This window comes from Coffea arabica, chromosome 6c, assembly GCF_036785885.1.
Source record: "Coffea arabica cultivar ET-39 chromosome 6c, Coffea Arabica ET-39 HiFi, whole genome shotgun sequence".
NCBI lineage: Eukaryota > Viridiplantae > Streptophyta > Magnoliopsida > Gentianales > Rubiaceae > Coffea > Coffea arabica.
Window position 1 is genome coordinate 13,835,301 of NC_092320.1, and position 25,486 is coordinate 13,860,786.

At 34.3% G+C, this 25,486-nt stretch overlaps 1 protein-coding gene across 3 annotated transcripts; it reads left to right on the forward strand.

Annotated features, from left to right (window-relative positions):
• Positions 1 to 4,052: 4,052 nt before the first annotated feature.
• On the forward strand, positions 4,053 to 8,627 carry LOC113692335 (protein MULTIPOLAR SPINDLE 1-like). 3 transcript variants are annotated; one of them, XM_027210730.2, is made up of 10 exons: positions 4,053 to 4,353; positions 4,441 to 4,498; positions 4,604 to 4,741; positions 4,850 to 4,906; positions 5,493 to 5,578; positions 5,731 to 5,785; positions 6,360 to 6,449; positions 7,480 to 7,672; positions 8,089 to 8,159; positions 8,277 to 8,627. In XM_027210730.2, the coding sequence occupies exons 1-10, from the start codon at positions 4,120 to 4,122 to the stop codon at positions 8,459 to 8,461; spliced, it is 1,167 nt and encodes a 388-aa protein (XP_027066531.1). In that variant the 5' UTR covers positions 4,053 to 4,119; the 3' UTR covers positions 8,462 to 8,627. The 3 variants fall into 3 exon arrangements, with proteins under 3 accessions (XP_027066531.1, XP_027066534.1, XP_027066530.1); XM_027210733.2 differs by having other exon boundaries at positions 6,336 to 6,449; positions 8,118 to 8,159; positions 8,277 to 8,477; XM_027210729.2 differs by having other exon boundaries at positions 4,054 to 4,353; positions 6,336 to 6,449.
• The last annotated feature ends 16,859 nt before the right edge of the window (positions 8,628 to 25,486 follow it).

Consider the following 25,486-nt stretch of genomic DNA (forward strand, 5'->3'; position numbering starts at 1 on the left):
AAAACAAAAATTAAGAGTGTGCCACGTCAACAATTGCGTCACGCTCTTTTTGCCCTTTTCTGTTTTGGGTAAGATTTCTGCAAATTTAATTTTTCACTTTCTGCCAGAAAAGTTATTTTTCTTTGGTAAGGAAATTAACAATAAAGGAAAACTTGTTATTCTACGTACATGGTTGTAAAATTTATTTTAAGTTTTAGTTAGAAAAATTCGATTTATTGCTATATTCATTTGAATTTACTGCATACTATGTTATTGAGATTTAGATAAATTTAAACTTCATTTCGAGACTGTGTTTATTAAAGTGTTTTTTTTTACAACACATTTATGCTAACTACATTTTAAAAAAATCTAAAAATACTAAAATGATACATCAAAACATGCTTAAAAAATACATCACCAAAAATATGGTCCCGTTTGACAAACGAATTTTTTGCCAAATTTTTTTTTCTGTAAGCTTTTTTGCAATTTTAACAACAATAACCTAAAAAAACTCCCCAATATTTTTGTTATACACATCTTACAATATCCAAAAACACACAAATCCCTTCTTTCTATTCTTCTTCTTCCTCCCGCTACCTCAACCCTCCACCGCCAGAGCCGTCACCTAGCGTCGATTGGCAACTCTACCAACACCGGCCGCTGGTGACCATGTTTTTGTTTTCTTTCTCTCTTTCCTTCCCCTCTCCCCCTTTCTCCACTATCCCTTCCCTTCCACCAGATTGACATAGGGAAGAGGAGGGTGGCGGGGAAAGGGAGAGAGGGGATGAGGTGGGGGGAAGAGTGGGGAAAAGGGGAGATGAGAGGGGAGGAGAAGAGGAAGGAGGAGAAGAACGGAGAGAGGAGGGGAGGAGAGAAGAAGGAGGTGGCGGGGAAGAAGGGAGGAGATGGGGAGAGGGAAGGAAGAGAGAGAGGAAGGAGGAGAGGGAGGAAGAGAGAGAAAGAAAAAAAAGAGAAGGTTGACATCGTTGGCGTCGGAGAAGATGAACAGTGAGGTGCGGAAAAAGGAGAGGAGAAGAAAGAAAAGGAAAATGAAAGAGAAAGAAAAAGAAAAAGAAATGGAAAAAAAGAAAAAGGAAAAAAAAGGAAAGATTTTTTTTTTGGCTAAAAAGGAAAGTTTTTACATAATTCAAAAAGTTTTCTTACAAACTCTACAATAAGTATAATAAAATATAAGACAAACGTTCAAAAAACTCATTTATCAAATGGGACCTATATTTTTAAAGATGTTGTCAACACCAATGATCTTGTTTTATGGTAAATTAAATGAAAAGGTCTTAAATCACAAAATATTTTTCCAGTTAAAAGATAATTAAAATTTAAACAAAAGATTAATTTAAAAACTAAATGACAACAATCGATAAACAAATTTGTGATTCTTTAAGTGAAATTAATTTGATAAGCAAGAAATTGGAAAAACCCTACAGTCCTTTAGGGCCCTGAAAAGCCAGTTGAAGGACTTCACAATCCAACCTTGCTTCCCACCTTACCGGTAAACACGGATGAGAGCCATCCTTTCCTCTTCATGCTCAGCCTTTGCATCTTTTCCAAGCAACTCCTCTTCAGTTTTACTATCACTACTAACTAGCAGTCTCCTCTGTGTCCACCATATTCTCTCCATGACCCATGCTCGTCCAAAACAGCTACATTCTCATCCTATTCTCGCCGAGTGGATCAGTAAATTCTGGCCTTCTCTTTTCTTCATTTTTGACACCCCTTGTTTGTATCCTTAAATAGCAGCAGTGCTAATTTTATGTCTAGATTTTTTTTCCATGCATCTTCTTCAGCATTATCTTCACTGAAAGTCCCACTGATCATAGTCTTGTTTTCTTTTCCATTAACATTAGCAAAACCACTGACTTCTCCACTCTCGAGTCTTCAACTCTAAATAGGTTCGCCTTTGGACTCACAATCTTGAATACCATGGCCTTTTGTTGTATTACTACTACAGTACTACCATCCTTGTGACCTGCAGTCCCTTCTCATCACTACACTTTTTCTCAATAACTCCATCAAATTAAAACAGCTTGTCACATTCCTTATAAAAGATATTCAGTCCATTCGAATAGAAGTTAAGACGGGTACTTTTACATGCCGTGTCCTTTATATGGGAATTCGAGGCCAGGGGACCATTCCCTCCACAAAAATTTGAGTCCATGAGAAATCGAACAAAAGGCTGCTGAATTGGCTGATTTTTTACGTGTACCAATTGAAGTATTTTGAGAAATGCGTAAAAAAATAGATGTTTTTTCAACAAGAGGGATATTTTTAGGTTGCTCTAATGCCTTCATATTTTCTGCAAGATCATCAGCTTCCTTCTCAAGCTCCTTAAATATATCATCGAAATTGTTCTGAACTGCTTCGGTTCATAACTTCTGCAAAACTCCAGCTTAATGTTCTCTAGTAACTCATCCACGTACAAGGCAAGGAGAAAGCTGCGAGTACAAACCCAAGATCATGTTGTCAGATGCATGCATTTTAGACTGACTAAACTTGGGAGTACCAGGTGCATCTTAAGTGTAGCATGTAGCTGCTGGTCGATCGCTTCCCCGAATCCCCACGAGGCAAGTACTGATCAGGTCATCAATGGCTAGAGTCCTCAAGAGACGCCTCTCCAAGCCCTCCAATTTGTACAGAGGATCAAACTTACTCTGCTGAAAATCAATAACTGGTCCAACATGTTCTTGCCGGGAACCGACTAACAGATATTTGTTGAAGAAATTAGCAAGAGAAGAACGCATGGATGGATTTTTTTTTTTTTTCCCTACTGCAAAATAGATGGATGGATAATAAGCCAAGTTGCTCGGTACTGCCAGGCATAGGATTCGAATCCTATATCTTATAGGAGAGAAAACTTAACAACCCTTCCTTATCATTTGGCTCGAGCTTGGTTTGATTGGTATAAATTTGAATTTTATATGTAATAATTTCAAGTTTTTCAAGCTTGACTCGAGTTCGATTAGATAAAATCTCGTCTGAATTCGATTTGACAAATAAATAAGTCAAACTTAAAAAAAATTTTAAGTCCATTAAAATAATCAAATAAGTATGAACATTAGGGTGTTTGGCTTAATTTCAACCCTTCCTTATCATTTGGCTCGAGCTTGGTTTGATTAGTATAAATTTGAATTTTATATGTAATAATTTCAAGTTATTCAAGCTTGACTCGAGTTCGATTAGATAAAATTTCGTTTGAATTCGATTTGACAAATAAATAAGTCAAACTTTAACAAAATTTTAAGTCGATTAAAATAATCAAATAAGTTTAAAGATTATGGTATTTGACTTAATTAAGCCAGTTTACATCCCTATTGATAATACTTCGACTTAAGGTGTATTCCTTTTATTTCCTAAATGCATTTGGATTTAAGATTAGTTTAAGAATTCAATTATTTGCGATCATACATCTTTTTGTTTTGATGTAAATGAGATAAAAAAAAGTGTTTAGAGAATTTTATATATATAAGCAGACATACATATATATATATATATATATATATATATATACACATATAATAGTTTACATATCTAACTATTATATTTCCAATAAAATCAGGATGAAACATGTCCATTCCAAATTAGGAAATAGTTGCTTAGCACTCTAAAGTATCTTATTTAACATTTCTTTGAATTTCCAGTTATATTAGACAAATTAACAAAGCATATCTTCCACATTTTTTCGTTCTTCTTAAATTACGTGCCCAAAATTACCTAAGAAATCATACTCATTCTCTTTTATCGCAAAATGTAAACATTGCAATTTTATCATTGAAAAGAAGAAGTACATGCATATGTGTAACTAATGACAATCAAATTGATGGATCAATTGAATCCAAGACGACATAAGCTACTAATTAATAAACCATCTTAGGAATGTTCTATAGAATTAACTATAGGCTTACAATATCGTTAATTTATATATATATATATATGTATGTATATATATGACTCACATTTGAGTCGATCCAGTTTTTAAAAATTCAACGGTCCAATTCGATCATTGGTCTTTAAAGATCGGATTTATTCAAATTATCGCCTTATACATATATATATATATATATATACAGTATGTTTGTATGTATATGTATATATATAGTGTCATTCCCTTAGCTCCCGCTCAAAATGCAAGAGAGGGGAAAAATGGAGACAGAGAACTCGAAGAAGAGCGAGAGCTCTGAAAAGCTGAAAATGGCGATAGCAGTGGCGCTTTTGAAATCAAAGCTTCTTCTTCAGAAAAATAATAGTTCAAATAATCATAATACTAATAATGGGGCTGGTGCTGTTTCATCTTCAGCCGATCCTCCACCTCCAAATTCTCGATCGGACGATCATGATTCACTCAAATGGAAACGCAAGGTAATATTTAATCGAAGCATTTCCAGACTTCATTTAAAAATTGAATATCATAAACCCTAACTTAGAGATTTTGCCGAAAATTTTCAGGCTAAAGAGCGTAAACGAGAAATTCTGAGACTTCAGGAGGACCTGAAACTTGCTGAAGGCTAGTCTTCTCTTTCACTCTCTCTAATGGACGGTCAATTTATGACTCAAATGCAATTTTGTTTATTATTTTTCTGAAATTATTATTTTTTTTGTAAATATTTAGACGGAATGCAATATGATTTATTTCCTCAAAATGCGGCTTGCAAGTGCTATTTCTATGATAATATGGGAATATTGAGCGATAAGCAACTGGAGGACAGGAGGTTTAATGATGTCCTGCGCCGTAGATTTCTCAGACAAGGTCTGTTTGTTTCTTTGGATTAAATCTTTGTTATTCAACTTTTGGTATCAAATTTAAAATGCTGTTCTTGTTTGTGAGTAATTTATGTAGTTTGTGTGTTTCCCTCAGTGAGGATAAAGGAAAGAAAGAGAAGACGAGATGCCAGCTTCAAACAACATGTTCCAGGTAAGCATATTTCATGTTTGCTGTGCTTCCTGATGCACGGAAATGATTCGTGCGCGTCAGGAAAATTTTCTGCAAGTTTTCCTTGATTTTACTTTTATTTGCAGAATGGTGCTATGTAATGAAAATGACCATTTATTTTAGTCAAAGTAAAGTCGGGAAAAGCGTTGGTACTTATAGGCCATTTTCTGAATCATATATTGAAAAATGAAATTCAAACAGTGATTTATGAAGAAGATGTTTTTCGATAACTTAGTTTCTGATTAATTTGCCAAAGTGATGCCGAAGAAAGAAAGTAAAACAGACATAGATGTCTTGATTTCTGTATACTCCATCTACGGATGACATGCAAATGCCATGTTTTCCTTTGAGTAATGACATTCAAGTTACTATGCCAAAATGGATAGATGCAAATTTCTTTCTGTTTATTTAGCAGTCATTAAGTTGATCTTAGAAATTTTTATGCTTTAAATTGTTTGGTTGGGATTCCAAGGGTTCATTCTTTAACTTGGTAAAAATACTATTTGTGTTGTTTTTGTTGGATTGTTTCACTTAAACACCTAGTGATACTCTCCCTCCACTGGTGCAGGGACTAACAGTGATAATGAAATTGAGCAACTAAGTTCTTCAGTTGATTTTCTTGTGGAGCTTTGTGACGCAATTTCTCCCACTAATGTACATTGCATTTTTCCAACCTCTTGCTGTGCATGTGATAGTTGCCTGTAGAGTTGTTTTTTCTGCCTGTTTTGCAGCAACTATAAGGTTTGCTACATTTTGTGCTGTAGATTCATATTTGAATTCTGTTATTGTTTTTTTCTTCTTTGCAGGTGGAGGACCAAGCTTTCAAAAATTGGTCACACCAAGCTGTGGACTTCATTCTCAGTAATCATCTATTTTGAAATTTTTTTTTATGGAGTTAGTTGATAGAATTGTAGTTTGTTTTATTTGTCAGTTAGTTTAAACTCTGTAAACCAATTTGCTTACGGCAGATTTCCTGGTCCTATTACATTGAATTACGTCTCGTCCTTGTACTGAAATCTTACTCTAAGAGTATTTGCTATCAACCAAAAACCAGAAGTGGTTGTTAGATAATGTTCTTCTTGGGAATCTTAGATAGTATGATAATATTTTGGAGGAGCATGTCCTTTTTTCTATTGTCTCACAATGAATAGTAAATGGGAGTGAGATGGAGTCCATGACCTTGAGGATCATCAAAAGTCCCCATTCATTGGAGCCAACTGCATGTCAACGCCAGTAGTCTCCTCCAGTTAATGAATAAAGAACCTCAATTTGTGACATTGTTGCATCAAACATCATGCTCTTTTAACCTCCTTTTGTCATAGATAGACCATTGCTTATTTCTGCTTTATTTTCTTTTGATGTCATTTTTCATGGTTTTTATGTGTATAATTTTCCTCTTTGCATGTGGAAGTGACACTAAAGGCTATGCTGCCAGTGGGAGATAACAGAGAAATTATTGAAGGCATTATCAGCGGTTTAGTCATGCGTTTGCTGAGAAGGATGTGTAATGGCTCGCATGCAGATGGTAACAGCTCAGTCATACTTATCTATGTTACTTCATCTTTAACATGCTTGCTTCAGGATGTTCAGTTTGTCCTTCTATTTTATCAATCTGCAAGTGGTTCATCTTTAGAGGGCTGGGCATCTTAAATTTGCTCAATCAAATATGCTTGTTAGGCAACTAGATGAGACTATATATGTGTGTGTATGTGTGGGGCTTGTCAAACACATCAAATCATTCGCTTGATTACATCTTTTGCAACCATAATTGCTTTTATTTGCTGGGTTTATTTTCTGTTCTTTGTGGTCAAGAAAATGAAGCTACCTTAACCTTGCTTAATGTTCATAACTAAACAGTTAATGTTCTCGTCTTTAATAGCTGATTTGGTAATAATTACTTTCCTAATTATGGTGATGAGCTTCTGATTCAGGACTATTCTCAATGTATCTTGGAAATTTATATCTTAAGTATATGGTTGCCAAATACCAAAGATGAAGGAAACTTACGAGTGAAGGCTGACTAGGTATGCTTCATGAATCTTCATGGTGGGAGATTTCTTGATTAAGATAATATCTTTAATCAGTAGGCAACAGACATGGCTGATCTGTCAAACTTCAAATATGTTGGTACACAAAATGGCACACATTTTAGCTTGGACTCTACGTTGAACATCTTAAAACGTTCTATATATTTTGACAAGTTGTTGGTTGCTTGGTGAACTGAGAAAATGCATTTTAGCTAGAGTTACCTAAATACTGTGAGGTAATATGGAAGAATTGGTGCCATTTGAATTAGTATCGTAGTAATTCAGAGGCACAGTTTATAGGCAAGGCAGCAGTGTGAGATTCAGCAAATCATGGGAATCAGATTGTTTCAATCATCCCATAAACAAATTACTCTTTTTGCTATTTGTTTGCATAACTATGAAAAAACAGCTAATGCCATGTACAAACAGATGGCTGAAAATTTCAAATGCTTTTCTTTTATCTCATTGTTTGCTGATATTCCCAACTCAATCAATCTATGCAATAACTAAGTTTTTTTCTTATTTCAGATTCACAACACACTGAATCTAACGCCTGCTTCTATGTTCAACACTTAATCCGTAAGCTTGGAAGTGAGGCTTATGTGGGGCAGCGTATTATCCTCTCAGTTTCTCAGGGGATTTGCACAGCTGCAGAAAGTTTGCTTTTCATGGACCCATTTGATGACGCCTTTCCAAATATGCACAACTGTATGTACATGATGTAAGTGCCATTGTATTCATGAACAGTAAATGATCACTTCAACAGATGTGTTTTCCCTCTTAAAATATTTTCTGTAGAATTTCATGTTTCAATACTTTCCATTATACAAAGAATATTATTTTACCATGTCAGGAAAATGACAAAATGGAGCAGAAGTTCCTCTATTGAACTGCACTGTGTTGGTCCAGTACTGGATGTCGTATAAACACATCATTCTATCACTGAAATAGCTTGTCTCTAATTAAGAGGTTTTCAGCAGGCAGTTGTCTGTTCTTTCTGCATTGATGTTTTATTCATGTATTACATTTTGTCATTATGAACATGCTCTTTACTACACTGATTGAAGATAGTTATTGGTAGACTTAATAACCGTTTGGTATCCTCATATTAGCCTTGTCGTATCTACTGCATTGCAGGATCCAGCTTATTCAGTTTCTTGTTTCAGATTACTTACTGAATTGGTCAGAAAAGGAAGATCTAGAGATGGGTATGTAACCTCCAATAATTTCAAATCACTACTTATCTGTCCAAGCTTGATGAATAGTACCAGTCACAGAATTTCATCTTCGTGCTTATGATTGGGTAATGAATGATGACCCTCCAGGACTTTTTGAAGATTGGGTTTCATCCCTTCTGCATGCTCGGAAAGCGTTAGAAATCTTGGAAAGTAGGAATGGACTATATGTTCTGTACATTGATCGCGTGATTGGTGATGTAGCCAAGAAAGCAGGTCAGTCCTCGCTTTTGCAGAGGCTGAAACCAAATGTCTGTTTTAGTCTGTTTAGCTAACTGCATCGTTAGAAAATTTTTCATGGAAAGCTGGGAAATATGCTGCAAGTATGTTGCTTTCTTTTGTTGTTGCAAGGCTGAAAGCTTGTGTGATTGCTTCAAACCTATGTACATAAACACAAAATGAAGCGTAGACACCAATATGATATCTGCTAATCTTTTTCCACTGTCTTTCACTCCATTGACCAGTTTGGAACGTCTCCCTTTTTAGTTCTCTTTTCTCTCTCTAATTTGAACGTACTGACGTGCAATCATTTGGAAATATACTGGACTAGAAACAGGAGGGACTGTTATGCAGGCTACCGATGATTGTAAGGGACTTTACATTCTACTTCTGTAATATTGACATCTTATCAAATTTTCATGGTGGACCAACTAGAAAATAATTAAGCTTGCAGATGAAGACTGGACAGGAATAGCGAAGATCAATCTTTGCGCATTTCATTTGTAGGCACGAACGTAGGAATGAATAGTAGGCGTTGCATGTTTGGTCAATTATGTCGGCTAAAAGGATCAGAAGTTGGCCGGTTTTGGACTTCAACGCACAAATGGCAGGAAAGTATTCAACTGGTTAATACTCGTGGAGGATCTGGACAAGGTCCGTAGTTTTGCTTTCACAAGATTCTGATTCGCTCTCAATCTGGTCAGTAGTGTTAACGCTGCAAAGATCAAATGCACCAATTGCGATAGAATAATAGTTGTAATTTACTACTAGTTATTCCAGAAGCTCTCGTTTTTTAACTTGAATTAGGAAAAATCCCGTTTGTCTCTAAACAGACTTAGTGACAAACACGCGGCTTTGACAGCAACTAGAAGATTTAAGGTGGAGTGCGGTTCTGAAGGGTACACCAGAGTTTTTTGTATCGTTCCTTCAATTTTACCTTCTACTCTACATGGGAAATAATTGGAGAAGAAAAAAAAGTACTTAGTACCGAAAGTATTCACCTTTTCAGTTTTCACAGGCTGCTAACAGGTGGACTCTTAAGTGGCACGAGTGATAACTAGTCCAAGTTTGTGTCCAATTCTTAGGCAGACAGGTGATCAGGTCGACGGTGCATTGACTCATTGTTAACTTGTAGTGAGTCATGATTTCATGATTTCGACTTGTTTATTGTAGATATGATATGGCTTTGCCCAATAGGGCTACTTGCAGATTCTGAATATCGATGTCTCCATTTGCCTTTCCCATTTCTTCTACTACTATTATACTTCTTTTGTATTTTTATGCTAAACTCCACCTTTTTTTTATTGAATCAATAAAAGAAATTATGAAGAAATCCATCAATAAAGAAACTCAAGAAAGAATATGCTGTAGACAGAGAATTTTAGGTTCTCAACTATATTTTACTTGTCTGACGTACGCATGTTAAATTTTTAACTTATCCATGTCCCCAGCAACCGATTCCCACAACTGCCATGGTCCCTAATGCATATTCCTTTTTTTTTTTTTTTTGTCGACTCAGGGGTGTTCGGGTCAATTCTTACAGGACTTAACTAATCCCTTGCGGCCCGAACCCGGCGCCCCAACCCGACCAAGGCACGATAAGTGCACAGGTGTCTCCACAGCGCAGTTTCGAATCCGGGACCTGAATGTCCCAAGGGAATGCTGCTATCACGTGGCTAAACCCGTGGGGGCCCCTAATGCATATTCTTTCGTTGTACGTCTTTTTTTGCAAAGACCGGCTGAGCCGATCAGCCAGCACAAAAGAAGCTGCAACTTTGGCCAGGATAATTTATGTTAGAGGGTCTTCATCAATTGACAACTCTCACCTGTGTGTGTTAAACAGAGAATCTATCCAATAGCAACATTTCCTGACTCAGCACGAATTGGTACAACCATCTTTGCAAATATTCAATGCCTTGTCTGGTTTCCAATCTCCGCCCTTAAAGAATCAATGCTCTGCCTATAGGATAATATCATATGGAAACAGGGGGTTCTTGAAACAACTCTCATTTGATAACCGACCATGTAGCTTTTGGCGACCGAACCGAAAGTTAAAAGCAACTCTTAAGTAGCATCTTATTCTTGCCATTGGTCAAAATGTTGGTTAATTCCTTAATATATTGTTGAGGAAAAAATAGCATGATTGTGACTTTATGACAGGACTATTTTCTGATTATATGCCTACTAAGCTGACTTAGCACGACAGGCAAAACTAGTTTTTTAATATAAGTATAAACTATTGTTGTGCTGACTCAGCACAAGAATTAAAAAAAAAAAAAAAAGTAAACTTGTACTCTCAGAGCTACAATTGTGCAATTTTTTTCAACAATATTTTAAGGAATTAGCCCAAACAATTGAGAAGCGGTCATCTTCTTTTATCAAATTGCGTCCTGGCTTTGGTCCATCTGATCGATTTCTTGATTGTTGTTCTTGCCCTAGTACTCTTGCCCCGTTTGCACAATTATACAGGCTCTGCATTTGCTAAAAAGCTTGAAATTTTCTCCAATTTTGTACTAAGAACAGCAGCAAAAAATAAAAGCCATCTTGTCACTGGATTACTTAAAATTGCTCCAATTTTGTATTAAGAACCGCAGCAAAAGATAAAAGCCATTTGTCACTGGATTACTCAAATTTTACATTTTTATATGTTGGGTATCATTAGATTCTCTCGCATTTATCTAACACTCTTATCCCTTCCACAATAACCAACAACTGAAATGGGATACCCTAAACAATGCCCCTCAATACATTGGTCCCTAGGTTGGATTAGATCAACATTGGATCCAAAAGTTCTTCTTGATGGGATACAAACGGTCTACATATGATTGGACTCTCTCACCCAAAATTTAGTTGAAGGGGTAAACTTTTCCTTATCCTTTTCACAATTGATATGACATAAAGGTACAAAACCAACAGAAGAATCAAGGATACTAAAAGGGGTGCTTTTGCCATCAAATTTAGAATTGATCAAATTCACGTTAAAGAAGCACAAGACTCCTTCCAAATTGTTTCGTGGAATAGACGAAACTACCATTTCATTTAGCAATTTCAATCGTTTACATATCTATACAGAAAGCTAATTGACCAGACACCAACAAGGCAAGAAGAAGCCGCTGTCTCACGCCATCCCTATCTATATTAAGCCGACACTAACGTTAGTCCACCCCACCACTTCGTGTATTTCATTGAAAAGAATTTCTGCAGCAAAAGTTCTTCTGGGCTCACCAAAAATGACTCAAATCATGAAATGTCTTGCATCTTTTTCACTCTTCCTATCAGCACTCATATTATCCCTTTGCTCTCCAATCTCATCAGTTAGCCTTGATGGAGCTGTGTCAAGTACATCTTCTCTGGAAGTCCAACAAGGGAATCATCTTGCAGCATATGAAACTAGCAAAGTCTCATTCTTTGCAAACCGGAAGTTAATACAAGTTCAAAGCAAAAGAAGAGGGCGTTCTGTAAGACCACCGGTCGGTGCTGGTTCCAGAACAAGATCATCATCTGCGAATAGGAAGCAAGCATCTTCGTCCCAGTTGAATGCTCTGCCGGTTTTCTCCATTTCATGCATCTTCTTCTTCTTGGTTTAGTTAGTACTAGCTACTACCATTGCAAATGTTATTTATAGAACTAAGGATATTCGTGCAGCTATTCTTAAAAGGTGAAACGTCTCCTCTTTACAATCCATGGAAGCTTCATCATCCTAGAAAACTCTCTGCCTGTGTGCTCGTTGGAACTTGTTTGTAAATTGCGGAATTCCTTTGCACATATCATTTCAGTGGATTGAATTGCTAGTGAGTGATTTGTGCTTTATTTGCCATTTCCATATATGTCAATTAATTCATTGAAGTGGAATTGTTGCACAAGTTTTTTTTCCCTTTTTTTTTAATTAAAGAAAATGACATACTGAGCTGTTTTTTAGAAGGTATATAGCTTAGATAGGGGGGCAAAAAAAAAAAAAAAGAAAAGGTCTTTGCTGAGACCATATTAAATTTTTGTGGAATCTTACTGAAAACATTAATTTATTTCAGGCAGAAGCAGATCATGCCTAATCTAAAAGTATTGCAAGGATTTTTTTTTTTTTTTTTTTTTTGGCGCAAATGACTTCATACTTGCGGTATAATCATCAGTCAAGGAAGCTGAGAAAGGCATTAAATATATCTAAAGGCTATATGATTATATCCCAGACAATGACCGCCATAAAATGTTCGGGTTTCTCTTGTAATTCGTTCGTTTTCAAGAGAGAAATAGCCTTAGTGGATAACAAAAAATGAGTTGAGGAAAGTCTTATCTCCAATAATTTTAACTGCCTGGTGGATTTGGCATTTCTTGAGGCTAAGAAGGGTATTGGCAACTTGGAAACTATAACTGGAATTCAAGTTAACTGAGATTATGAGCTATGTGTAAGGAGGCCCTGAACTTGTATCAAATGTTGATCCAGCAAGGATACTCACTGTGCTAATGCCTTAAAATGTATATATAATAATATAACTGAAATATTATTGATTTGACTCGTGATACAAAGAAAAATAATAATAATAATAATAATAATGAAGCCCCTGCTGGTTTACAACCAAATTTATTTCATAAATTAAATTTAAAAGTTGAATAGATGGAAATAGACTTTTCAAATGACGTGCATGAACATAACATCACCAAGTTCCACAAGATTTGGTACAACTTTCTAATTTTTCTAAAAAAATAAAATTTTTGATGAATTTGGTAGGCGTAGAAAAGTTGTTAGGACATTTTTGTCGTGCAAAACTGCAACGGTTTGCTTGAGTTTGGGTTATCGAAAAAATTTGAGGCTAAGTGGCAGCTATATATAGAAGAAGAGACATTAAAAACAAGGGAAAATCGTCCAAAACGTCCCTCACATTTTATAAAATAACTTTTTTCGTTCCTCACTTTTAAAAGTGTAATTTTATATCCCTTACATATTCACATCGGACAAATTTAGTCCCTAACTAGGTTTCCGATCATTTTTTGGCGGGAATCCATTGTGTGCAAGGCACGTGATCATTTTTGAAGGGTAAATTTGTCAAATTATATTTTACATAATCTGATTTATAGTTCTCCACATTTTATAAAACAAATTTTTTCGTCCCTCACATTTTATAAAATGATTTTTTTCATCCCTCACATTTCACAAAATAAATTTCTCCATCCCTCACATTTCAAAAAATGAATTTTTCATTTCTCACTAATTATGTGTGTGAATACATTTTTTTAAACACATGTATATGTTTATTTGATTTTGCTTCATAATAATAGTATAAACACATGTATGTAATTGGCCCCAACTTGCGGGCTATCTTCTCTTTTTGTACGATTATGACTAATATTTACCAATAGAATCTTAATTTGCATATTCTTATTGTATTTTGACCGAAAATAGCTTTATTGCCTAACTTAACAATGAATGCAAGATTATTTACTAACTAATACCAGATGAAATCAAATGATCACGTATAATATATGGTATTCGTATTGTTAAGTGAAATCAAATAGACACATACATATATTTATGCTATTTATATTATTAAGCAAAATCAAATAGACATGTACATGTATTTAAACAAAATGTATTCAGACACATTTTTTTTTAGGGTTTCCCTCACATACATAATTAGCGGGGGATAGAAATATTCATTTTGTGAAATGTGAGGGATGGAGAAATTCATTTTGTGAAATGTGAGGGATGAAAAAAATCATTTTATAAAATGTGAGGGACGAAACATTTTGTTTTATAAAATGTGGAGGACTATAGATCAAATTATGTAAAATATAATTTGACAAATTTACCCTTAAAAAATGATCACGTGCCTTGCACATGATGGATTCCGGCTAAAAAATGATCGGAAACCTAATTAGGGACTAAATTTGACCGATGTGAATATGTAAGGGACATAAAATTACACTTTTAAAAATGAGGGACGAAAAAGGTCATTTTACAAAATGTGAAGGATGTTTTGGACGATTTTCCCTAAAAACAAACACTAATTTGGAAACAGTAGATTTGAAGCAGCTATTTGAGTATTCAGATACATATGACCGATGCCTTTAGAGGCCCAAAACATGGCAACGGCCTTCTACGCTTAGTTTTGAAACCCACAAAAGGTAAAGCCGCCCGTTCTTTACTTACTGGACGCGGCTATGAGCCCGTCAGTCATCCCTTCAGATCCAACCCGTTTCGTATGCCTGATTCCTTCAGTAGTTATTGCTTACTTTGTGTTTGTTGTGATTATTATGAGATTATCCATACGCTTGATTAATGTTTCACACAACTTCTAGTTTTCCATCATAAGATTGTGGGAAGAAGAAACAATTATTTTGCATCATAATATCAAGCTCAAGCTCGAGCTCGACTGAAAAACGCCTTTTTATTATTAATTTTTCAACCCCCATCCAGGCATGGAGTTCAAATGCTTCACAGAAAACACCAAGGAGATGCATTTCATGTATGTGTTTAAGGCTTGAGGGATTAAAGAGAAAAAAAAAAAAACGCAAAGAGACAAACTATTTATGACTCCATATTCTATGTTAAAACTTATCAACAAAACCTAGTTCAATATTTTTTTTCCTGCAATAGATTGTAAAGTGTAGAATTTCCCAGAAGTCGTGTGTTGCATACACGAGCTTTTCGAGAATTCTATCAGATAGCCGTCTGTCAGGACGAATCGACACCTATGGTGTGATTACTTCAATATTAGAGACATATGATCTAATTAAGTTACTGATGTAAAGAATTTAGCTTGATTTTTGTCGGTCCATGCAGCTTCTTCCCTGTCAAGTTCACCTGGGCAGTTAAGAAATATGAAAGCAGATTTTTTTTTTTATATATATAAAAAAAAAGGGCAAACCTTATGAGGATTAGAAGATTTGCATGGAAACATGCACCCAAAAAAAGGAAGTTTTGCATAAGAAATGTGAATAGGTTGCAAGCAAATTGAATAGGTTGCATAAGAGTCGATTCGGTCAAATCTTGATTTGAATTTGGTCAACATCGAATTTGAGTCGAATTTGAGCCAACTAATTCAAGCTATCGAACTCGAGTTGAGTACAAAGAAATTCAACTCGTTATTTCGCTAGTCGATTCGAATATATATATACATATATGTGTGCGTGTGTATTATTTTTTATTTTAATAGTAAAATTACTTATATATTTTTATTATTTATTAAGAAAAATGACTATTTTATTTATTTTTTTAAAATAAAATAATTATTTTTTATTTTTTAAACTCGAGCGGGTTCAAGTTCGAGCTTGACTAGGCTCAAATTTGAGATCGAACTCGAACTCAATTTTTACATTGAAAGTTCGTCGAGACTCGATTCAATTAGGACAAAACTTGACTCATTTGCTGCGGTCCTAAACCTGAGGAACCACGTTCATGGAACACAAGTTGTTTAAAACAACACTAAAAAGAAAGTGGGGGGGAAATTATATCACCAAACAAGTCCAGTCCTCAATCTAAGCCGATAATGAGCATGAGCATGTGCAGCAGCATTTCCTGTTCCCTATTCTACACACATGTAGAGTTCTGCAATGCTACTTGTTGATGTTGAATGCAATAGCAATCGAACTTAGTGGTTCCAAGTCAAACACCTCAATGCCTATCCATCAGAAGCCTACTGTAAAGCCACGATTATTGCCAAAATTTCAGCATGCTCTAAGTCTAAATCAATAACATTTTGCTAAACCCCTTGGATTAGACAGCCAGTACTCCCCTATATCTGTACATATCATCACGCGCTAGTGCTTCAACCTTCGCCTTCCCTCTCTTCCAAGACTCATCAGCATTAAATCTCAACCCTTTCTCAAGTGGCTTTACCCATGTCCTAATCAATTTATTCGGTGTCTGAACTCTAGCAGCCATCCCTCACGTAGCGGTTTTGATTTATTTTTTTTTGGTAAGTATTATTTGAAATAATTACTGTAGTACTTTTTATGATGTGGTGTATGTGAGATAAAATATAAATTGAAAATATAAAAAGATGAATTAAAAAATATGTTTACGATGCAAGTAAAATATTATCTGAGATAATTTGGCAATCCAAACAAACTCTTTTATTCTGCAAAAGTACTTAATTCAAGGATTACGTGATAATTTTAAAATTTTAATAGTAGATTCTTGATATGCTTATCGCGTGCCACTAAATATAAACAACCTTTGCACAATGATGCTATTTAGCCTCCTAAATGTACCTTTATTTTTTTAAAAAAAAAAAATCTCAGAATCTATAATAATGTTTGCAGCTCTTCTTGAAGATGTCATGCTAATTATCAAGTCTAAAGCCAAACTGATTAACATAGTCGAGAAACCAAACCAACTAGTGATTTCAATTTTGTAGCCGTCCCAGGCAGGAAGATCCCCTGATTTGTGGGTCGCTGTCCTCTTATAATTATTACTGGTTTACTGGTGACTGTCTCGACATGCAAAACCATCATTTGTGAGTATGGGGCCAAATCTTATAGGACATGTGGCTAAGATTGGGATCAAATCCAATGAAACCGCCTCAAAAGTCCAAGCACGTTTATGCTACCCATTCCAAAAATTTGTTCTGGAAGCAAAAATTGGATCAATTGCTGATCAGCCATTTATGCCGGGCATCTCAGTCAATAATGATAAAATACAAATATCCTTTAGTAACTGGATGGTGTCTTACTCTCAAACTACAAGGTTGAAAAAGCTAACAAAGAATTATACCCATTCATCTTAAACCATTTAGACCCTTGTTAAATATATTCTTCATGGGTTGAAGTCTCAAATTGCAATTTCTTGGACTACTAGAATTCATCATTTCTGAACTTGATGGATACGTCTACACGGTTGGAGTAAAAGTTTGCACCAATATCGGGCTTGTTTGGTAGATAAGTTTTTTATCAAGTTTTTTTGTTACAAGTTTTTTAAAAATTATATAGCTACAGTAATTTCAAAAAAAATTTCAAAAATTTTAAATTATACATTTCAAAATATTCAAAAAAAAAATACACTTTAAAGATTTTTTTAAAAACTTTTACAGTAAACACGTGAAAAATTCACTTGTCAAATGGGCCTATCATTATATGCTTTTCCTGGAATGAAATCATGAGGTGCCAGCTACTTGCCATTTGGTCCAGTGATCATCACCATTATGGTGATGCTGGAGGGCAGGGGATCAACCCTGCCTCTCACAATTTAGCCACAATATGTCCCTGCCCGTTCCCTTAGACTTTCCTTAGACTAGATTAGAGTATGTTATATAACATCTCCCGTTGCCGGGAAAAAAAAAAAATCATGAGGTGCCTATTCGGTCATGAACGGGAAGTCGGTAACAAGCACGTGATTTGTGGGGAATTGAATCAATGAAGATATTAAAATAGGGGACCATGGCATGATTGTTCGTAGAGTATATATTTTGTGATCCATGCAAGGTATACGTATGTACATATTTAGTCACGGGTAGGGTACAGCCATACCCTACTTGCAAAGCGATCGCTCTAGAAGCATGGCCACGGTTGTCCAGACCATCACAAATTGAGCAGCTTTTCTGGTAATAGAAATTTGTTTTCTGTTTGGATTTGGATTTTCTTAGTTTCGATGTAGTTTGATGCCTAGTTGGGCAGGTTTCTTTTTTATTTTGCTAAGACAAATTTTGAATGGATTCAATTCAGATCACCGTCACGAAACAGAATATACATTCAGAATCATAGATCTCTTGTAGAGATTCTTATGTATCATTCACCAATATAGTTCTCGCACAGACAGCGGCTAATCTTTCAATTATGGCTGCATAGCATGGCGAGTCTAGAACGTCCCAGGGATGTTGTAGTACAACAATTATTGTCTTCCCGTCTGTGGTTCATACAACAATTATTGCCATCGGCTTGCAATATGAACATCTGTGCTTTTTTGGACTTTTCTTTGACGTTAATAATGTCACATCCTTCAACTATTCTATAAGGAGTGTAGAGGGGACAAAGACAAAAGCCAGCCAATTCTGAGAGATTGAAATTTTGTGGTGAAAAGGGTGGAAAGGCATGTGAATTGTGCGGTGCGGTTGAAAATTTTATGATGTTTTTGGTGTTGAATGCTTCATGATTGTACTAGCATCAAATTTTATTTCATTTTTTTTTATCTATTACCTAATATGCAAATCAACTTGATTGCGAAATGTACATCTTAACCTAACCAACATTAGATTGTGCAATTGTATATATACATGTATATTTACTGTTTTTAGTTGCTTTCAAATTCTCTATATCATTGATCGTTTATGCCATCAAAGCAAATTCCAATGGGCTTTAAGAGGTACGTTCTTTAATCAATTTCAATTCCTTTTCAATCGTTTGTATTCTACAATCCAATCCACGATTCATAAGTATGGACTACAAGTCTTCTTGGTCTTCTATTGAGAAACAACTTTTTACGGATCTTGACAAGTTAATTTGGTGTCATTGAGTTTCAAGTGACTTGTCTTCTTCTAGCGGTTAAAATTGAGAACTCAGAACTTAAAAATTTTTAAAGATTCTGAATTCAAATCTCATTTCGCCAACTTATACGCAACATTGAACTTTAGCAACAAAAGAACGATACATTTCATTCCCTGTGTAATTGTCCAAATTGAAACCACAGAGCAAACAGGAAAACAAAGCAGAAAATCACATTAACATGGCCTACAACCTCAGAATCTGTCTTAGAATTAGACTTGGAAGGTATTGCTCATTAAAGACCCCCAAAAAAAAAATTTAGCCCCATTAAAGACCTTTGGACAGCAATTTTTCTAAAAAAAATTACTATATTTTCTGCGAACACATTTTTCTGGAACCCTTAGGACCCCAAACTGGAAAATAATTTCTAGCCTTTCGTCCAATCATCTTCTCACTAGATGTGCTCGGTGGCGCAAGGTCTTTCGCAAGTTCGGTATCATTTTCTATATATTATATATAAAAGTCTAGTGGGGTGACACATGCAAAGTTGAATCTAGCTTTTAAAATTAAAAAACGTTGTCTTTGATTTCATGCAGAGCAAAATACCTGCTCTTTGATTTTTGTCTTGGTATAATTATTGTGTAAGGTTGATGAATCAAAAAAACCTAGTGGCTGCTAACTTTTCCATGATCCACGTTTTGATTTTTTTTCCCCGCTAAAATATTGTGCACGCCCGAAATGCTTCGGGAGCAGCCATCGTTACAGTCAGCTGCCCATGAACACCCAAGGCGCACAATGACAAGGGTTAGGTGCCGATTCCTTTTCAGAAACTGAAATAAACTCACACCCACTTAATTAGACTAAGCACGAAAGTTAACAGTTAAATCGATCCGAAAACAATACAAGAAGAGATCCACAAGAAACATACATCCAACCAATTGGTGAAGACGGTGCTTCTAGGGTTAGGTGCCGATTACGTTCTCACGGATTGGGTGGTCGGTGCCAAATGATGGGATGTTGCATTTATTGCTCTGTCATGGCTGGGACCAAAAAACTTCTTGTTTGAATAGTAGGTTTTTGCGAAAATTTTTTATATTTTTTATAAACATATTTTTTAATTATATTTTTACTTTATATATATCAATACAATATATATATATATTTTTTGTATATAAAAATTTCTAAAAATAATAATTCAAATGGGTTTCAAGGGTGCCAAATGATGGAACTTTTGTCCCCTCGCCAAAAATTTAGATTTATAAAGACACATTTTTAAAATTTTTTAATTTTTTAAACGGAGCAAATCAAAACCTAGGCTCCTAAGACTTTGGATTGTTAAGGAAAAAGTGACATCACTTTGCTTGATAATAGTCAAGTTAAAATATACTAAAATTTATTGAGAATATGCTCAAACTATTGCTTTTGGGCATATAATTCTCACTGCCCACAAACCTTGAAAGACAAGAAGTTGGAAAAATAGTCGCGTGACCTTTGCTCAAACTGACATTTCAAAGTGGTGTTGTAATTACACGTACCTATTTTATTACGTAGGAATTTTGAGCACAAAACCTTCTTTTCAACTCTCAATTTTTTTTTTTTTTTGTTCCTTTCCTTAAGGGCACTGGCACAAGTTGAGTTGAATTAATCTAGTTTAGTAGCTTGCCGGATGATATTTGTGTTCAGCAGTAGACAATTAATATGAGAACCGTGTTCGTCGTTAATATATAAATATTTTATAAGCAAAATATGGCACCAAGAATATGTTCTGATTCATGACGATTTGAGGGAAAATCAAACTGACTTTTAAATATGATTAAAAAAAAAAAGTAGACAATTGATTGGGATCGTACCCTTTCTATACCCAAAAAAAGAAAAAAAAAATCACAATTCTTGATCTATAATTTGGAGCAAACGCTCCTCAATTAAGATAGATGTGCCGTTCCCATACCCAAAAGTCTCGAATTTTTCTTTGCAGCTGAACCTCGTTTGAACGTTGGGTGATATCTAGTTAATGATTAGACTGATTCCTTCTAGAACAAATTATATCTCACAAGTTCAAACCACAACAGCAAAAGAGCATACGGTATATTTGCTGAAATAAGCATTCATATCATCTTTATTTATGCTTGTTTTAGTCTCGACCAGTTAATTCAATAGGCTCCAGAGCCCTTTGGCTGTTTTGTTCTTGCACGTTTCCTCGGAATTTGCAGATACTTGTCGGTTCAGACTTTTGGCACAGGAATTTCCGCTCACGTTTTGACCTAGACTGCAGCGTTGACAGTCAAACTAGCAATAATTATCGTGGAAAATATAAACAACTCATCTCTGTTAGGTTTGGTTGGATAGGAGTTTATTTGGATGATTTATTTGAAATAATTACTATAGTACTTTTTATAATGTGATGTATGTAAGATAATAAGATGATTGAAAAAATAAAAAGATAATTAAAATTTGTGAAGTAAATTATTTTATCTGAAATCATGTCAATCGTTGTGTGCCAGAATTATAACCTTGGCAAATCAATCATGAAATAAAGGGTTAATCACATTTTATCCCCTTAAAGATTATCCAATTTCTTAGTTTACTTCCTAATCTTTAATTTTGCTCATGTAACCCTCATTAGGACAAAATTGTCCTTACACTATTTTGACTTTTCATTGACCTTGTTTTCCTTTCTTTTATTTTTTCTTCTATTTCTTCTTTATTTAATTCTTCCTCTTTCCCTAAAAAATTTTCACTTTAATGATTGAAATTAAAAAAGAGGAATTGCAGAGGTCTATCTTTTCCTTAAATGATTAAAAAAAATATTCAAATCACTTTTCTAAAATACAATTTTTTTAGCATTTCAATTCTTTTAATTTTAAGTTTTCCTCTTTCCTTTCTAGTTTCTCATTTTATTCTCAAGAAAATATTATAAGATGAAATTGTTTTCCTTTCTATTATTTCTTTTTCTCTTTCTTCTCTCTTTCATCCTTCCCAATAGAAATTTCATTTCAACAAAAATTTTTGTTTTGAGTTTGTAATTGCATATTTCTGGGTGAAGGTTTAAAAGGCATCAAAAACTAATTTTGATTTTTTATATGATGCCACGTGTCATAAATTTCAATTGATGATTATTAATCAGGTCACAAATTCATTTTAAGATATTTTCTTGGGAATAAAATAAGAAACTAAAAAGGAAAGAGGAAAATTCAAAATTAAAATAATTGAAAGGCTAAATTTTAGGAAAGTGATTTGAATATTTTTTTAATCATTTAAGGAAAAGATATATCTTTGCAATTCCTCTTTGTTAATTTCAATCATTAAGGTGAAGATTTTTGTGAAAAAAGGAAGAATTAAATAAAGAAGAAAGAGAAAAAGAAATAAAAGAAAAAAATAAGGTAAATAAAAAGTCAAAATAATGCTAGGGCAATTTTGTCCTAAAGGGGATTAAGAGAACAAAATTAAAAGTTAAGAGGTAAACTGAGAAATAAAATATTTTTTAAAAGGATAAAATGTGATTAATCCTGAAATAAAATTTAAAAAAAAAGAATTATACCTTCACCCACCTAATTAGTAATTGCAGGCTTATTATTCCGTCCTTAGAATATTCATCACCTTTAACATGACTGATGATGCAATACCGTGTCCAACGAAATCTTTTACTATTGGGGGCCTGAACCTTCAATCAAAGAAATGGTTTTTTTTCCAAAGTATACTGTCAATCAAAGAACTTTTTTTTTTTTTTTTTTTTTTCCAAAAGTTGTGCCTTCTGGCGTGACTAGCAAGCACATTGAACGTCAAAAATCAGGAAAAGCAGACTTGACCCAACAGTTGGAAAAATACACAAACCTTCCCCCGGTGGAGAAGCGTAATGGAGAAAAAGACACCGCATGGGGTAATTTATTGACGTAAAACAAAGGTTCAAGGCTGGACATGCACGTTTCCCCCCTCTTTTTCTCTGCAAATATCTTACTTCTAATTATCAACAATTTTTCCTCCAATTTTTCTTGACGTTTTACCAAAACAATTATTGTTGCTCTGGTTTTGCATGTTTTAGTCCCTCATGTTTCATTTTAACATGTATTTGTTTCCTTAAGTTGCAATATTTACCAACAAGTTTAGTTTAGTCCCTTAATTTTATAAAATTTACACTTCTGGTCGGTTATCTTGAATTCTCAAATAGCAATAAATGTGTCAAACAAATCTTTTGGGTTAATTTCTGGATAGGTGGCCAAAGACGTATAAGAAATGCAACTGTCCAAAACACACGGAATAACGATGAAGGGGAAATAGTTTTAGCTTACTAATCCTCGGCAAGAAAGTCGGCCTTGTTTGGATTGCTTGTTTCCGTCGGAAAATATTGTCGTTTTCTGTGATCACATTTTTCTATCACCTTTTTTCCTCACATATATCAAATCGCTACAGTAATTTTTCTATGAAAAATGATGGAAAATGCAATCCAAACACAACAAACTTTCGTTGAAATAGTCAGGTCAACTAGCAGATTTCTAATTTTTATTTCTTCAGCAGAATAAAATTTAACTTTCACTAATATCTACTATACTTAATTTAAATAAGCCTTCGTCGCCTAAACTTTATTTAGTCAAGGAGTGATAAACTGGAATTGGAGTGTCGGCATAACTCCCTTTTTTTTTTTTGTCAATACAGGGGTGTCCGGATCAATCCTTACGGGGTCCGACTAATCCCCTGCAACCCGAGAGAGGAGGCCCCACTCCATACCAAGCACGTTAACAACGAGACTCGAACCCTAGACAAGTCAGGAAAGTCGCTATACCCTAAGAAGGGGAAGTGGACCGCTCGAGCTACCCTGTGAGACAGAAGACCAGCCACGTATAGTGCCGGCATAACTCCCTGTCAGTCATTTTCAAACATTTATTTTTTGTAACTGTCAAATCACTAAAATGTAATTATGGCTGCATCCTTGCTATTAATTAAAACTTCCCTTTTGTTGTCTTAGTATGGTAGTAATTAGCAAGAAAGAATGCAATCGATGTAAACAGTAGGAACAGGTGATAGATTAAAAATAAGGGCAAACTACATTTTAGCTCTTTGTGATTTACTAATTTTTTACATAACCCCCTACAGTTTCAAAAACTATACACAGGCTCTCGTGATTTGGATTAAATTGCTAAAGTGACGAATGCAATTTATAACGGAGTCAACTAAAATGTCAAAAATGCCCCCGTATAAAGTTGAAAATTATTTATTAATCATGGGGGTTTATGTATATGTTTTAAAAATCATAAGATAGTCATATGGTAAATCACTAAACTATAAGGGGGTTATATGATAAAAAATATAAAATCATATTGGGTTATATGCATGTTATGCTTATATATTTTGATCACTTCAACCATTTTAAATTTTAAACAATGGTAATTTCGATATTTGTATATGTTCCATTATGAATGATTATTTTCGTCATTTTGACACTAGAATACAAACTATGATAGATTATATATAGTTTTTAAAACTATAAGAGAGTTACGTAAAAAAATAGCTATATCATAGAGAGGTAAAGTTTTTTTTTGCCCAATAAGCCACTCACAGATTCACCATCTAACACCTATTTTTGCACTAATCTTCTGTACTTAAGCTTATTTTAGTCAAGAAAGAAGTTATCTTTTGGGTATGCAGTGCTACATAGATAACTCCTAGTCCTTGTCATCCATTTTCATCATTTTTTGGGTAACAGTTTGGCGATTAAAACATAATTAATCCTTGTTATGAATTATTAATTAAGTTCAAGTGCTGTTTTATACAGTAGTGTTATTTGTATATTATATAGGCCACATATTCCTCCATCAAATTTACAACTTCAAACTAATCCGCCCTTAATCCTTGAATAGTTAATGCTAGTTGTAGGATAATACAATTATTCATCCTTAGTGCACGGTTTCTACACAGCCATCAATCGGACCACAAACTATGAAGGAAGAAAAATAATTTGATTTAGTATGATGCGCTGGAGTGTAATGATTGGGTACGACCTCGCGTAACTGTCAATTACCATAATGCTATTGCTAAATAACAACGCGAGAGTATATTGTGAGATATCTTTATGGAAAAAAAATGATGACAAATTATGACTTCAAAAGAGTGAAAAAAAAGGGGGAAAAATGAGTGGGATCCTTTTCATAATGTTTTAAAATTTAAAATTTAAATCCATTAAATTATTAAATTGTAAGTACTAAATTTGATATATATGAGTGTATATCACATTAAAATTTGATACATTTGAATGCATATCGCATTAAGTGATTAGTGGATAGCCCATCATTTATTTATTAAAGCAAGTTTTGTATAAAAAATTCTGCCTCACTTAATTAATATATTTTAGTTTTAATTATCAAAGGCATCTGAACATGTTAAGATCTGAATCCATTAAATTTAACAATAATTTTAGAAACCTTCCCTGACGTTTCTGACTATTTCACTTAGTTCTTTTGAAATTTTTAAAATTACACTTACCTCCCTTGATTTGACACTTTGATAATCAAACCTTAAAATAAGGTCAAAAAATTAATGAATACTGTAAAATACCCTTATCTTATAATGTTCAATTCATTCTTCTAAACAATTGTAAATAATTTGACGCAATTATAAAAATAAAAAAGGAGATTCAAGTTTTTCATACCAATATTTATTATTTAATAGTCAACTATAAC

Coding starts and splice junctions, on each gene's coding strand:
- LOC113692335 (XM_027210729.2), top strand. CDS start 4,120: ATGCAAGAGAGGGGAAAAATGGAGACAGAGAACTCGAAGAAGAGCGAG. Junction 4,354..4,440: donor CACTCAAATGGAAACGCAAG/GTAATATTTAAT, acceptor GAAAATTTTCAG/GCTAAAGAGCGTAAACGAGA. Junction 7,673..8,088: donor CACAACTGTATGTACATGAT/GTAAGTGCCATT, acceptor ACTGCATTGCAG/GATCCAGCTTATTCAGTTTC.